Source organism: Pan troglodytes, chromosome 13 (genome assembly GCF_028858775.2).
Source record: "Pan troglodytes isolate AG18354 chromosome 13, NHGRI_mPanTro3-v2.0_pri, whole genome shotgun sequence".
NCBI classification, from domain to species: Eukaryota; Metazoa; Chordata; class Mammalia; order Primates; family Hominidae; genus Pan; species Pan troglodytes.
In genome coordinates this window covers 20,690,547-20,706,355 of record NC_072411.2, presented here as the reverse complement: position 1 = coordinate 20,706,355, position 15,809 = coordinate 20,690,547, and the positions used below count along the sequence as shown (strand labels likewise).

General features: G+C 42.9%; 1 protein-coding gene across 19 annotated transcripts in view; it reads right to left on the bottom strand.

The window, feature by feature from the left end:
* Positions 1–11,796, bottom strand: part of EPB41L5 (erythrocyte membrane protein band 4.1 like 5) — a 166,487-nt gene extending 154,691 nt beyond the window's left edge. For 3 of the 19 annotated variants that reach the window (XM_063790370.1, XM_063790373.1, XM_063790369.1), the window contains exons 1-2: positions 11,474–11,660; positions 5,403–5,590 (exon numbers count right to left, since the gene is read on the bottom strand). In XM_063790370.1, coding sequence (XP_063646440.1) covers positions 5,403–5,582 — 180 coding nt within the window. In that variant the 5' untranslated portion in view covers positions 5,583–5,590; positions 11,474–11,660. Of the gene's footprint in view, positions 1–5,402; positions 5,591–9,752 lie in introns of all 19 variants that reach the window. The other 16 variants (XM_016949602.3, XM_016949598.3, XM_016949599.3 and 13 more) reach the window with 12 other exon arrangements.
* Between the last annotated feature and the right edge of the window lie 4,013 nt (positions 11,797–15,809).

Below are 15,809 nucleotides of genomic sequence, written 5' to 3'. Positions count from 1 at the left end.
ACCGAGACCATCCTGGCTAACACGGTGAAACTCTGTCTCTACTAAAATACAAAAACACAATTAGCCGGGTGTGGTGGCAGGCACCTGTAGTCCCAGCTACTCGGGAGGCTGAGGCAGCAGAATGGCATGAACCCGGGAGGCAGAGCTTGCAGTGAGCCGAGATCACACCACTGCACTCCAGCCTGGGCAACTGAGTGAGATTTCATCTCAAAAAAATAAACAAACAAACACACACACAAAAAACCACATGATTATCTCAACAGATGCAGAAAAGACCTTTGATAAAATTCAGCAAGTCTTCATGCTAAAAACACTCAATAAACTAGGTATTGATGGAACGTATCTTAAAATAATTTAAGAGCTTTTTATGACAAACCCACAGCCAATATCATACTGAATGGGCAAAAACTGGAAGCATTCCCTTTGAAAACTGGCACAAGACAAGGATGCCCTCTCTCACCACTCCTATTCAACATAGTATTGGAAGTTCTGGCCAGGGCAATCAGGCAAGAGAAAGAAATAAAGCGTATTCAGATGGGAAGAGAGGAAGTCAAATTGCCTCTGTTTGCAGATGACATGATTGTATATTTAGAAAACCCCACTGTCTCAGCCCAAAGTCTCCTTAAGCTGATAAACAACCTCAACAAAGTCTCAGGATACAAAATCAATGTGCAAAAATCATAAGCATTCCTATACACAAATAATAGACAAACAGCCAAATCATGAGTGAACTCCCATTCACAACTGCTACAAAGAGAATAAAATACCTAGGAATACAACTCACAAGAGATGTGAAGGACCTCTTCAAGGAGAACTACAAACCACTGCTCAAGGAAATAAGAGAGGACACAAACAAATGGAAAACATTCCATGCTCATGGATAGGAAGAATCAATATCATGAAAATGACCATACTGCCCACAGTAATTTATACATTCAATGCTATCCCCATCAAGCTACCACTGACTTTCTTCACAGAATTAGAAAAAACTACTTTAAATTTCATATGGAACCAAAAAAGAGCCCATATAGCCAAGACAATCCTAAGCAAAAGAATAAAGCTTGAGGCATCACACTACCTGACTTCAAACTATACTATAAGGCTATAGTAACCAAAACAGCATGGTACTGGTACCAAAACAGACATACAGACGAATGGAAAAGAACAGAGGCCTCAGAAATAACACCACACATCTACAACCATCTGATCTTTGACAAACCTGACAAAAACAAGGAATGGGGAAAGGATTCCCTATTTAATAAATGGTATTGGGAAAACTGGCTAGCCATATGCAGAAAACTGAAACTGGACCCCTTCCTTAACACCTTACACAAAAATTAACTCAAGATGGATTAAAGACTTAAACATAAAACCTAAAACCATAAAAACCCTAGAAAAAAACCTAGGCAATACCATTCAGGACATAGGCATGGGCAAAGACTTCATGACTATATCACCAAAAGCAATGGCCACAAAAGACAAAATTGACAAATGGGATCTAATTAAACTAAAGAGCTTCTTTTTCTTTTGCCCAGCAAAAGAAACTATCATCTGGCAACCTACAGAATGGGAGAAAGTTTTTGCAATCTATCTATCTGACAAAGGGCTAATATCCAGAATCTACAAGGAACTTAAACAAATTTACAAGAAAAAAACAAACAACCCCATCAAAAAGTGGGTGAAGGATATGAATGGACACTTCTCAAAAGAAGACATTTATGCAGTCAACAAACATATGAAAAAAAGCTCATCATCACTGGTCATTAGAGAAATGCAAATCAAAACCACAATGAGATACCATCACATGCCAGTTAGAATGGCCATCAATAAAGTCAGGAAACAACAGGTGCTGGAGAGGATGTGGAGAAATAGGAACGCTTTTACACTGTTAGTGGGAGTGTAAATTAGTTCAACCATTGTGGAAGACAGTGTGGCAATTCCTCAAGGATCTAGAACAAGAAATATCACCTGACTCAGCAATTCCATTACTGGGTATATACCCAAAGAATTATAAATCATCTTACTGTAAAGACATATGCACATGTATGATTACTGCAGCACTATTCACAATAGCAAAGACTTGGAACCAACCCAAATGCCCATCAATGACAGACTGGATAAAAAAAATGTGGCACATATATCCCATGGAATACTATGCAGCCATAAAAAGGATGAGTTCACATCCTTTGCAGGGACACAGATGAAGCTGGAAACCATCATTCTCAGCAAACTAACACAGGAACAGAAAACCAAACACCACATGTTCTCACTCATAAGTGGGAGCTAAACAATGAGAACACATAGACACAGGGAGGAGAACATCACACACCAGGGCCTGTCGGGGGGTGGGGGGTTAGGGGAGGGATAGTATTAGGAGAAATACCTAATGTAGATGACGGGTTGATGTGTACAGCAAACCACGATGGCACGTGTATACCTATGTAATAAACCTGCATGTTCTGCACATGTATCCCAGAACTTAAAGTATAATTTAAAAAAAGGAAAAAAAATTGTTATCTATTGGTTAATTGACCAAACATTTCCTAATTTAAAACTTATAAGGGTTTTACATTAAAGCTATTTACCAATACTAAGTTCTTAAATTAAACAAGTTTACTGTCGTATTTTCAAAGAAAAAACTTAAAAATTAGATAGAAATTTCTACCTGATACCTTTGTCATTCACTGAAAGGCCTTCTCACCCTATTTCATTTTTTTTCTTTAAAGGAAGAAGATGGCTAACTATAATCACTAGTGACCCTTATCCTAATGGGAAATGAGTATATGCTTCATTCAATTTCTAAAATCAATTCTAAATCTCCCAGAATCACAGTAGACTGGTTGAGAAAATAAATCTGAAAAGAGGAAATCATTTCTTCTTTTTTAGAAATTATTATTCTTCTGGCCTATTTTTTCCTTTAGTGACAATTTAGTAAAACAGGCCAATGACCACTTTATATCCATGCACGTACCTAGAGTTAGGTTAATAAGTACGATTTCACCTACAGAATTGGAAAGACAGTTGTTCCTTTTTTTTGAGACGGAGTCTCGCACTGTCACCCGGGCTGGAGTGCAGTGGTGCGAATTCAGCTCGCTGCAACCTCTGCCTCCTGGGTTCAAGCGATTCTCCTGCCTCAGCCTCCCAAGTAGCTGGGATTACAGGCGTCCGCCACCACGCCCAGCTATTTTGTATTTTTAGCAGAGACGGGGTTTCACTATGTTGGCCCGACTGGTCTCAAACTCCTGACCTTGTGATCCGCCCACCTCGGCCTCCCAAAGTGCTGGGATTACTGGCGTGAGCCACTGCACCTGGCCCAACTGTTCCTTTTTCTTTTTTTTTGAGACGGAGTCTTGCTATCACCCAGACTGGAGTGCAGTGGCGCGATCTCAGCTCACTGCAATCTCCACCTCCCGGGTTCAAGTGATTCTCCTGCCTCAGCCTCCTGAGTAGCTGGGACTACAGGCGCATGCCACCACGCCCGGTTAATTTTTGTATTTTTAGTACAGATGGGGTTTCACCATGTTGGCCAGGCTGGTCTCAAACTCCTGGCCTAAGGGTTCTGTCTGCCTCAGCCTCCCAAAGTGCTGGGATTACAGGCATAAGCCACTGCACCTGGCTGACAATTGTTCTTGTTTCACAAAAAGTCCAATCTATATCTCCAGCTGTTTCACTACAACTGACCCCATGAGAGACCAGCTAGTTTATAAATTTGATCAAGCATCACATACACCCAGCTAAGCATACAAAGTTTAGGAAACCATTCCAGATCAGTAACTAGCCATTTGTTCCACTACTTTAAAAGCTAGTGTTGTTTCTCCTCCATACTGCACTGCGTTTTTAAAAACCTTTTTTTACAAATTCTACTCTCCTACTATCAGCTTATCCATCAACAACCCTGAGACTTCATACTTCAAACATTAGGTAATAAGAAATTTCTTTCCAGTCTCTTACACAGCAATCTCAGGCTTTTCACCACATATCCAATGATATTTTAATGAAATAGTAAACAAAACTCTTAAGATTCCTATCAAATAAGAAATGAGTATGAAAACTATCCTCACAAAATATCTCATGTTGGAATGTCTGATAAACCCTCAAGAAGCACTTACAGGAAGAAAATTTAGATGCTTTCAAGATGTCCAGAATCAAAAACCCTAAAAATATACATTCTTATAGACAAAGATAACAAATACACGTAATGATGACTTCAAAACACTTCAAGAAATCCTGAGTCTTTGATTAATTTTATCATATTCTAATATTTTAAAATGTATAATGTACATATCTCATACACTCCAAATTATTAAGTTAATCAGAACATCCATTTAAACAAACTCTCCAATTCCTTATACTCTCACTTGGTGAGCTTAAGGTCTTCCCGAGCTTATTCAATTATGTATTACAGCAGCATGTAGGCTATCCCTTTGCCCAAAGAGACTTTTTAAATTGAATTTTGGGTAGATGAGTGTGTACTAAAAAGTCTGTGGGGAGGAAAGACATTAAGGAACATGCTATGAAGCTCACATCAAATGATGTCATTTACCGTTAAGTCTTTGAATGCAGAACAAAGACATGGGAAAGGGATTTGGTATTAGTAAGCAACTCAGAAAAATATTCAACTGCCCAAAACCAAAAAGCCAACCTTTTCTTCCCCTCCTCCACCCAAAAAGTCCTGTAAAAAAATTAGCTAACCCCTTTCAAACATGTCAGATTGTTTCACACTGAGTTATGATTATATGTTTCTGAAAAAAAAAATCTATCCAAAATGCAAATATAATTACAACAGCCTGTCTTGAGATAAAGACTACAGTGTATGAAAAACCTACAATGCAAAATACTTCAGGAGCAAAGAGACAGGCAGTCAGAGCTGAGGGGTATGAAGAAAGTCCTTTTTCTCACTTCACCTCATTAATGTCTGCAAGTAAACCAAATTGTGGGGAAATATTTATTCAGAAGAAAGTAAGGAGAGTTTTAAAAAATACAGAAGTGCATAGAAGCTAAAAGTCTTACAGTACACATTTAAGTGTTGTTATTCTCAAAGATTCACAACGTTTTAATAATGGTTCAACAAGCTTTGTCAGAAATCCACTAGACTACATCATGTGCTGCCATCACAAAGAACACATAGAAACACACACGAAACAGACTCACGCCAATAACTGCCCTGTCATTTAAATGTTGCAGGTAATTGCCACTAATTCCAAAGAGAAATACCACCAATCCAAGTACTTTTGGTCTACGGTTATCTGATCCATGTACCTGAATGTTACAGTGCCTGATCTATACTAACCCATAATACCTTTACTTATTTCCATCCAGAAGTTATCAATACAAAGCTTTTAAACAAACAAACAAAGACAGTAATCACAAACAGAATTCGGAGCTCAGCAAGACCTACTTACTGGCAAGTCCACACTAACATCAGTACCATCCAGAAGGGACACCCGACACGTGATGATGGACTTAGAATCTCCAGCTGCAGGAATATGTGTGGCGGCGCGTTGTGCTTCTCGGAGTCGTTCCTTCTCTGCATGTTTACGCATAGACCGACGCCCCAGTGTTCTACGGAAGAAACTCAGCATTTTTGTCACTATAAAAACAGAGAGAAAAAGATGGCATCAGGAAAAAAATGAGATTCTCCACAACTTGCAGTCAGTCAAATGGCATTATTTAGTCAAGTCCTGTGGACATTAGTAGAAATGCTACTAAAAAGGACACCTGGGCTGGGTACAGTGACTCACGCCCGCAATCTCAACACTTTGGGAGGCCTAGGCAGAAGGACTGCTAGAGCCCAGGAGTTCAAGACCAGCCTGGGCAACATAGTGAGACCTAATCGCTACTAAAAATAAAATTAGCCACGTGTGGTGGTGCATGCCTGTGGTCCCAGCTACTTTAGGGGCTGTGAGGCAGAAGGATCACTTGACCCCAGGCAGTCAAAGCGGCAGTGAGCTGGGATTGCGCCACTGCATTCCAGCTCAGGCAACACAGCAAGACCCTGTCTCAAAAAATAAGTAAATAAAATAAAAAACAAAAAGGGCTCCTGGTCAAGTAAATTTGAAAAAAAAAAAAAAATCATTAAAACTGGCTTTTTATAAATATTTCAAGACATATTATACATGATAAATATACACAATTTTTGTCAATTAAAAAGTAAATTAATTAATTTAAAAAGCTGGTTACTTTAATTCAAAGTTTTAAAAGACTTGTATATATAAGACACAGCCACGGTTTGGAGCTTTCTAAATTTACCAGACCATTTTATCAGGAACTGATTTGGCAGGAGAAGGCAAACATTCATGAAGTTCATCAGGTCTTCTAAATAGATAAATTATATGTACAACATCTTGTATATCCCAAGATGATGTCGGACACTAAGGTATCCTTTGATGATCATAAAAATTCTGAGAAGTGGCCGGGCGCGGTGGCTCACGCCTGTAATTCCAGCACTTTGGGAGGCCAAGGCAGGTGGATCACGAGGTCAGGAGACCGAGACCATCCTGGCTAACATGGTGAAACCCCGTCTCTACTAAAAAAAATACAAAAAAAAATTAGCCGGGCGTGGTAGCAGGCGCCTGTAGTCCCAGCTACCGGGAGGCTGAGGCAGGAGAATGGCGTGAACCCACGAGGTGGAGCTTGCAGTGAGCCGAGATGGCGCCACTGTACTCCAGCCTGGGTGACAGAGCAAGACTCTGTCTCAAAAATAAAAAATAAAATAAAATAAAATAAAATTGGCCGGGTGAGGTGGCGGGCGCCTGTAGTCCCAGCTACTCGGGAGGCTGAGGCAGGAGAATGGCGTGAACCCAGGAGGCGGAGCTTGCAGTGAGCTAAGATGCATCACTGCACTCCAGCCCGGGTGGCAGAGGGAGACTCTTGTCTCGAAAAAAATCCTGAGAAGTTCCATTTCTTTTCTGAGCATTCATAATAAAAACACAAAAACAATCACCTATTTCAGCTAAAATACAGATATAATTCAAATTTCCTAAGTTTTGTCAAATATTCTATTACATACAGATTTTAAATAACTACTTAACATAAATCTTTTTAATGTCAAAGTACTTTAATGCTACTTTTTTCCTTAACTCTATAAAGAACATTAATGTTAATCAAAACAGTTAAAACAGGTTTTAAAACATAGCACACTAAATGGAAACACAAAATCAAAGTCACTTTGCTATCCTAATGTGTTTCATTTGCACAACAGAGAGTTTAAGTACACATAAGCCAACAAATCAGCCAAAAAGACTATTAATTCCAAAGAAAACAAGAAGCTGTGCAGAAAAGGAAAAGTAAATCACAATACACTACATGACTCAGCTGCTAATGATTTAAATGTCAAATACTAAATACTGATCAAACAATAACTACAACAGAGAGGAGGTACATAATAAGAGGTAGGGGATACAGATATGGAAAGAGCTAATTCCTCATCATGCGTAACAGCAAGCCAACAGGTCATTACTAGAATTTAAAAATCAACAATTAGCAGTAAGAGCATTTGATTTAAAATGTGAAAATGATTGCCTCGGGAGAGGGAGGAAAAGAATTCAGGAGAATGCTGTTTTTCAAGAGAAGCCTTCAGATAAAATGACTTTTTCAACTAGATTTATTTATAAACCCGATAAAATCCGATTTTTAAGATACTACCATATTAAAATGTCTATACACTGAAGATTAACCTACACATTTTACACATGTATACTCTTGCGTAATTAGGTAAACTAATCCCAAGGAAATAACTAAAATTTTAGTTAGATAACTTTCCAGTGTTCCAAACACTCATATATAATACCTGGTCCCAGTCTCTTTCTCCAGATTTTTTTTTCCAGATATTTCTCCCTTTGGAACTTGCTATCCAGTCTCATTTCAGCTGCCTAAGACTGTACTTGTTATCCCAGATTTCTAAAATCCTGTGTCACAGAATCCCTACATATTCCTTTTAACTCCACCAATATCTCCCAAGAAACATTTTATGATATCCCACCACTGCACTCCAACCTGAGTGAGAGTGAGACTCTGCATCAAAAAAAGAACAAAGAGCAAGATACGAAAAAGTCCTAAAAGATAATTTAAAAGATGTTCATAAAAACGAACACCTTTAACAGTATCCAAGAAAATCCAAATGAAAAAAAATAAGATATTGTCTGTCATTTAAAGACTCAAGATAGTGTTAAAAAGAATGTGAGAAAAAATAATCCTCCTACGTTGGCCTTTTTTGGAGGGAGACTTGACCATGCTATTAATATTTTTTTAATTTTTTTTTTTTTTTTGAGACAGTCTCAACCTAGTCCCCCAGGTTGCAGTGCAATGGCGCGATCTCGGCTCACTGCAACCTCCACCTGCCGGGTTCAAGAGATTCTCTTGCCTTGGCCTCCTGAGTAGCAGGGATTACAGGTACCAGCCACCACGCCCAGCTAATTCTTGTGCTTTTAGTAGATACCGGGTTTCACCATGTTGGCCAGGCTGGTCTCAAACTTCTGACCTCAGGTGATCCGCCCGCCTCGGCCTCCCAAAGTGCTAGGATTACAGGCATAAGCCACCTCGCCGGGCCAATACTAAAAATTTTAACATGCATATTCCTTACTCAACAGTTCTATTTCTGGAAGGATAACCTAAAGAAAAAAAATCACACATGTGCTTTAAGTTGTAGGAACAGGATTTTTCGGAGCATAACTGATTTAAGAAAATTTTAAATGTGTTCATCAATGTGCAAACAGTGAAACAAGTTATGGTACACACAATAGCATACAATACAGTTGTTTTATTTTTATTTATTTATTTATTTATTTTAGAGACAGTCTCACTCTAGCACCCAGGGCTCACTGCGGCCTTCATCTACCATGCTCAAGGGATTCTCCCACCTAGGGCTACGGGCACATGCCATCCCACCGGGCTAACGTTTTTTAAATGATTTTTTGTAGAGACAGGGTCTTGCTACTTAGCCAGGTTTGTCTCAAACTCCTGGCCTCAGGGAATCGGATTCCTCCCACCTCAGCCTCCCAAAGTGCTGGGATTACACGCATGAGGCACCAAGCCCAGCCATAATACAGTTGTTTTAAATAAATAGTTGACTTAGATATGACAAAATTTCTAAGTGAAAAATCAAATCACAGAACACTGAAGAGAGTTTCATCCTACACGGAGATGGGATACATGCACACACAGAGACACACTAAACAGACACACACGTAAACTGTTGAGATTCTCTGAAGAGGGGCATGTCAGAGGTCACAACAAGAATATATGGCTGGGTACAGTGGCTCACGTCTGTAATCCCAGCACTTTGGGAGGCTAAGGTGGAACTGTTGGAGGCCAGGAGTTCAAGACCTGCCTGGGCAACATAGCAAGACCCCACCTAATTTTTTTTTTTTTTTTTTTGAGTCTCGCTCTATTGCCCAGGCTGAAGTGCAGTGGCGCGATCTGGGCTCACTGCAAGCTCTGCCTCCCGGGTTTACGCCATTCTTCTGCCTCAGCCTCCCAAGTAGCTGGGACTACAGGTGCCCGCCACTACGACCGGCTAATTTTTTGTTATTTTTTTTAGTAGAGGCGGGGTTTCACCGTGTTAGCCAGGATAGTCTCCATCTCCTGACCTCGTGATCCGCCCGCCTCGGCCTCCCAAAGTGCTGGGTTACAGGCGTGAGCCACTGCGTCTGGCCTAATTTTTTTTAATGGAAAAAAAAATAATATGAATGGATCACTAAAAGTTGTGGGTTTTTTTTTTTTAATGATTGTGAAAAAAGTTTTCTCATACTCACTTTTCCCTTCCCACCTGCACTCTTCCAATTGCGCTCTTCATGTTGCAGCCGCTGGATTTTTGGCAACCACAAATCTGATCCCTGTTCTAAAATCTTTAATGGCCCTGGTCCTAGATGCAGCTCCTCCTACTTGCCTGACCCATCTGTCAGCCTACTCCCCTCTGTTTGCTCTGCTCTCGTACTCTTTCTGCTCGGCCCGACAGTCTTTTTAATTCTGGACCATTTTTCATTAGCTGTTCCACCTTTCTGGATTGCTCTTTTTCCACTTCACCTCTCTTCCACCCGCTCCCACTTCACTGGACTAACTTCAGACTTACAGTTGAAATGTCTTATTCTCAGAAAAGCAATCTCAGACTTGTTAGTCTAAATTCGACGTCTCTTTCAGTACTCTTAGACTTTTCTTTATAACAAACAAATTGTAATTAAATATCTGTTAATTATTATTTTTTTTACTGACTACTTCCCCCACTCACACACAAGGACAAAGACTTCGTCTGGCTTGTTCACTACTTTGGCCCAACAGCTGGCTTAACCCGCATCTCGCCTGACACACTAGAATGACACAGTGGAATTTCTGGATGGTAGGTTTATGTGGCTTCCAAAAAACGGTAGTTTCTACTCTAGTTCCTAACTAGAAGGATTTCCTTTAGAATCATAAAATGCAAATTTAAGCAATCCTATCAGAAGTTGGTTAAAAAAAGTATCCAAAACCCAAAAGTTAGTCATGAAATATGTATACTCTTACATGACTGGTGGCCACAATATGGTTAACTGCTTTCTGATAAAGCAATATAACATACAGCAAATGCCATTAAGGTAACACTATATTTTGTCCCAGTATTCCCAATAAAGAAAATGCAAGCGAGTAATTCAACAGCAGTTACGCATATCGTTTTCGAATAATGTTAACCTATTTTCTAAAGCCTGCACAGCATATTACATGCACAAATAATCCAACAAGGTTAACTAGAGCTCAGCAACGGGTTATGTTAGAAACTGAGTTAATGCAGCTGTGGGTTACATTACAAATGTACACGGTTATGGGAATTTTCCCCGTAATTCTTTAAAAACTTTCAATATTAGTCTAAAATATTGCCAAACGTTTTAAGAGTTGGGTCTCGCTCTTAGGTAGAATTCGAGTAACCACAGACACAATTAACATTTACACACCAAAGAACCCATCATTAGCACGACGACCGTCCCGGGTGGGGGCGGGGCGGGCCCTTCAGACCGCGTCTTTCATGGGAACACACCTGCCTCTCCTTTCCCAAGAGACTGAAGTTTTTCTCAAATACAAGTTAGCTCGAAAAGTCCACCAAGACCGTGACACAAACTCAGTTCGTTTTTCCCCTTCCCTTGCGACTTTTGTCTCTCCCGCTGGACGGCAGCCCAGCGGACCAGCGAGGGGTACCCGCGGCTCGGGGAGCGCGTCCGCTCGGCAAACATTAACCCGGCTGCCCCGGGCCCTCCGCCCCGGCCCGTCGCGCGGTATCGACCGAAACTCGGCGGCCCTGCCTCATTGGCCGCCGCCGCCCCTCCCTCCGGCGGGATTAATGCCCTGCCGGCCCGACGAGCCAGGGGCCGGCCGCCCTAGGGTCTGGGTGCGGCCCCCGCCCGCCTCCCCGGGGACAAGGCCGCCACCGCAGGCGCGGGCGAGGAAGGGTCCACTCGGCTACGAGGGCAGCGGACTGTACTGCGGCGCCGCCGGGCCTCGCGCTTACCTGAGCTGGGGACGGCGCAGCCCCGGCGACCAGAGGGGGGAAGAGCCGAGCAAGGCTGAGAAAGGGGCGGCTCCTCGGGAGACGCCGAGAAATGGCGCCCACGAGCCCACCGGCTCTAATCCGCGGAGGACCCCGACCTCCCACCCGTCCGCCCCTTAAAGCTCCCTCCCAGCTCCGCCCCCAGGGCGGAGCGCTCCGCTCTTAAACGGGCGATGACACCGCCCGGAAATTGGCCGGCACGGCGACTGGAAAAAAGCCGGCGAGGCCGGGCCCGGCAGGGCTGGAACTAGCGCCAGCAGCCGGGCGTCCGCGGCTGGTTTAATGGGGCGCTGCCGAAACCCAGTTCCCGCTGCGGCCCTCCGCCCGCGGAGGAGGCGCCCGCCCGCAGACAGACCCCAGTTAGTCCTATCACGAAGGAGGCTGGTGGAGCTGGCTGCTAGATTCATTCATCCATTCGTTCAAGAGATTAAATCCTTCGCAAATACTTACTGAGAGCCTGTCACGTATTTCCTCCCTTTTTCTCCTTTGTAGGGATTAAAATACATTTAAATCTCTGCTGTTAAAGTAACTTTCACTCTACTGGGGAAACAGTAAACAAATAGGTGTCAAAAGGTGATTAAGTGTAAATGAGGAAAAATAAAACTGGGAAAGAGAAATAAAAGATTACTGCTTAGCAGAGTGTGGTCAGGAGGGTACTCTAACCAGGTGACATTCAGTCCGTTCATTCTACAGGTAATTGATTGAAGTGCCTACTTACTATGAGTTCTGTGTTCTAGACACGAGATACGACAGACAACCAAGACAGACAAAAATCCTTCCCGGAGTTTACGTTATAGCAGGAATATAAACGAGACATAAAATAAACGAGATAAATTAGTGAAATTAAATACTGTCAGACATTGGTAAATGCTAAAAAGAAAAGTACAAGTAGGGAATAACGACAGGCAGTGAGGGTTTGCGATTTTACATAGACAGCAGGTCTCAATAAGAAGGTGGCATTTGGCTGGGCGCGGTGGCTCACGCCTGTAATCCCAACACTTTGGGAGGCCGAGGCGGGCGGATCACGAGGTCAGGAGATCGAGACCAGCCTGGCCAACATTGTGAAACTCCGTCTCTACTAAAAATACAAAAATTAGCTGAGCGTGGTGGCGTCCGCCTGTAGTCCCAGCTACTCAGGAGGCTGAGGCAGGAGAATCGCTCGAACCCAGGAGGCGGAAGTTGCAGTGAGCCCAGATCACGCCACTGCACTCCAGCCTGGCGACAAAGCCAGACTCAGTCTCAAAAAAAAGAAAAGGTAGCATTTGAGTGAAGACCTAGAGGAGGTGTGGGAGGAACCCTGTGGCCATCTGGGGAGAACCGAAGGGAGCAGCAAGGGCAAAAGGCCCTGCAAGGGGACAGGTCTGTCTTTTCAAGGAAGTCCAGTGTGGCTAGAAGTGAGGAAGCAAGAGGAAGAGGAGGAGGTGACAGAGAGGAAAGGGGTAAGATGTAGGGCCTTGTGGGCCCTGGCTAGAGCTCTGAGAGAGGTGGGGGAGCCACTGGAAGGTGTTACCTTGAGGACACTCCGCTTGCTGAAATGAAAAGAGACAAATACTCGTTGAGCTTCTTCTCGGGATTTGGCACTGCCCACTCCTCCACCACCCCAAAACATAGTAGACAGGCTTGGCAGCTCATCTCTGCCCCATGTGGTGTTGGCTGGGCAGCTCAACAGGTGCTGGAGCTGCCAAGGTGGTTCCACTGGTCTGTGTGGCATCTCCGCTGGGGTGGCTGAAAAGAACAGCTGAGTTCTGCCTGGGCTACTCTCTTGCAGGTCCGCTGGTGTGGCAAAACAGTGAAAACAGAAGCTCTGAGGCCTATGAAGGGCTATGCCCAGCAGTCACGGAGCGTCCCTTCTGCTGCCTGTTAATGGTTTAAGCAAATCACACAGCCCGACCAGTTTCAAGGAGATGAAAGAGACTCTACCTCTTTTTTTTTTTCTTTAAATATTATTAAAATAGAGAAATTTTCCTTCTCCACCTTTTAAAAACATCTTTATTGAGATATAATGCACCCACTTAAAGTGTACACTTCCATGGCTTTGGGTATTTTCACAGAGTTGTAGAACCACAAACCACAATCTAATTGTGGAATATTTTCATCACTGTTCATGAGAGGAGCAGAATGGGTGTTCAGGGATGGGAGGAATTGTTGCTGGTCATCTTGCATCTTTATCTCAACAAAAAAACGAAATGATATGGCAGGGGGAAGCAGCAATGGTATAGATGAAACAAGAATGGGCCATAAACTGAGGCTGGGTGATGGGGACGTTAAACTATTCTATCTAAAATTTTTCATAATAAAGTCCTTTAGACCGAATGTGGTGGCTCATGCCTGTAATCCCAGCACTTTGGGAGGCCGAGGCAGGAGGATCACTTGAGGTCAGGAGTTCGAGACCAGCCTGACCAACATGGTAAAACCCCGTCTCTACTAAAAATACAAAAATTAGCTGGGTGTGATGGCACATGCTTGTAATCCCAGCTACTAGGGAGGCTGAGGCAGGAGAATCTTTTGAACTCAGGAGGTGGAGGTTGCAGTGAGCTGAGATTGCACCATTGCACTCCAGCCTGGGCGACAGAGACTCTGTCTGAAAAAAAAAAAAAAAGTATTTAAAAAAATACCACCTGGACACCTGTAATCCCAGCATTCTGGAAGGCCAAGGCTCAAGAGTTCTAGCTCAGGAATTCGAGATTGGCCCGAGCAACATGGTGAAAACCGTCCCAGCTACTCGGGAGGCTGAGGCAGGAGAATCGCGTGAATTCACAAGGCGGAGGTTTCAGTGAGCTGCTTTCTCTGCACTGCACTCCAGCCTGGGCAATGCGAGTGAAACTCTGTCTAAAAACAAAACAAAACAAAAAACAACAAACAAACCCACCCGGGCCAGGTACCCCTGAAAAGCATTCCTTCTTCCCAGGGGTCTGATTAGCCAGTTGGAAAACTGCAGGGTCTTCAGTGCCATCCCCTCAGCCTGTCCAGACTGTCTCTCTCCATGTTTACCTGATGTTTACTCATTTGAAAAGTTCTGGTTTATCTGATTACACATCAGAAATGGAAGCGAATTCTGTCAATACTTATAAACATATCTTATTCTCCTAAATTGTTGGAAAGCATACCAGTTTTGAAAAACAGTGTCCTCTTCATCCATCCTGCTCAATCTTTTTTTCTATCCCCTATCAAAGATGGAATTGGGGCTGGGCACGGTGGCTCATGCCTGTAATCCCAGCACTTTGGGAGGCCGAGGCGGGTAGATCACCTGAGGTCGGGAGTTCAAGACCAGCCTGACCAATAAGGTGAAACCCTATCTCTTCTAAAAATACAAAATTAGCCAGGCGTGGCAGTGTGTGCCTGTAGTCCCAGCTACTCGGGAGGCTGAAGCAGGAGAATCACTTGAACCCAGGAGGCGGAGGTTGCAATGAGCTGAGATGGCGCCACTGCACTCCAGGCTGAGTGACAGAGCAAGACTCCATCTCCAAAAAAAAAAAAGGTGGAATTGAAGGAGGCTGTGGATGAGGTTAGAGAAATCTGTTGAGAAAGATGGTTATAGGCTAAAGGAAATATGAAGACTTGAGGAAAGGAGGATGAAACTTAAGGGCCCAAGTCATAGAAAGTTGTTCATGTTCTAATTATGTGAAATTATTCCTAATAACAAGTCATTGTCTCCCCAAATCCTCTCTTCTAGACATAGGGACCCTCTGTAACACATGTTTTATGATAAATTCACCAGAAAATTGACTTCTGCCAGAGACAGAGAAAGCCCTCTCCTTAAATATAGCTGTATCAAGGAAAAATGCATTGGCTGGAAGTAATGGGAAATTTTAACTGTTATTTGAAAAATAAGGAGTTTATTTTTCTCACATAAGTAATCTAGAGGTAGGCAGCTATTAGTACTGGTTCTGCTCCTCAACAATGCTTTAAGGATCCTAAACCCCTTTACCATTTCTGCTCTGCCACCCTTAGCATGTTGACCTTGGTTTTCATGCTTCTAGCCTACTGGCCACAGGACGGATGCTTATCTCCAGCTTTCTTGAGTTTCAGGAATAAAAGGGAAGGGGAAAAAGACCTTTACCTGAAGGCTTGTCTTTTAATTCAGAGAAGAAAGTACCAGCACCCCCTGTCTCCGGCCAGAACTACACTACCTGCCCTAACTCAGACCAATTAAAGGCCATAGGGAAAGAGAATACCATGACTGGCTTAGACCAGTCAGGATTCACCCTTGGGAGCTGGAGACCAAGGGCTCTCCTTAACTTTTTGAACAAATCCAAATTCTATTAGCCTCAAAGAGAGAATGTTGCTGAGACAAATA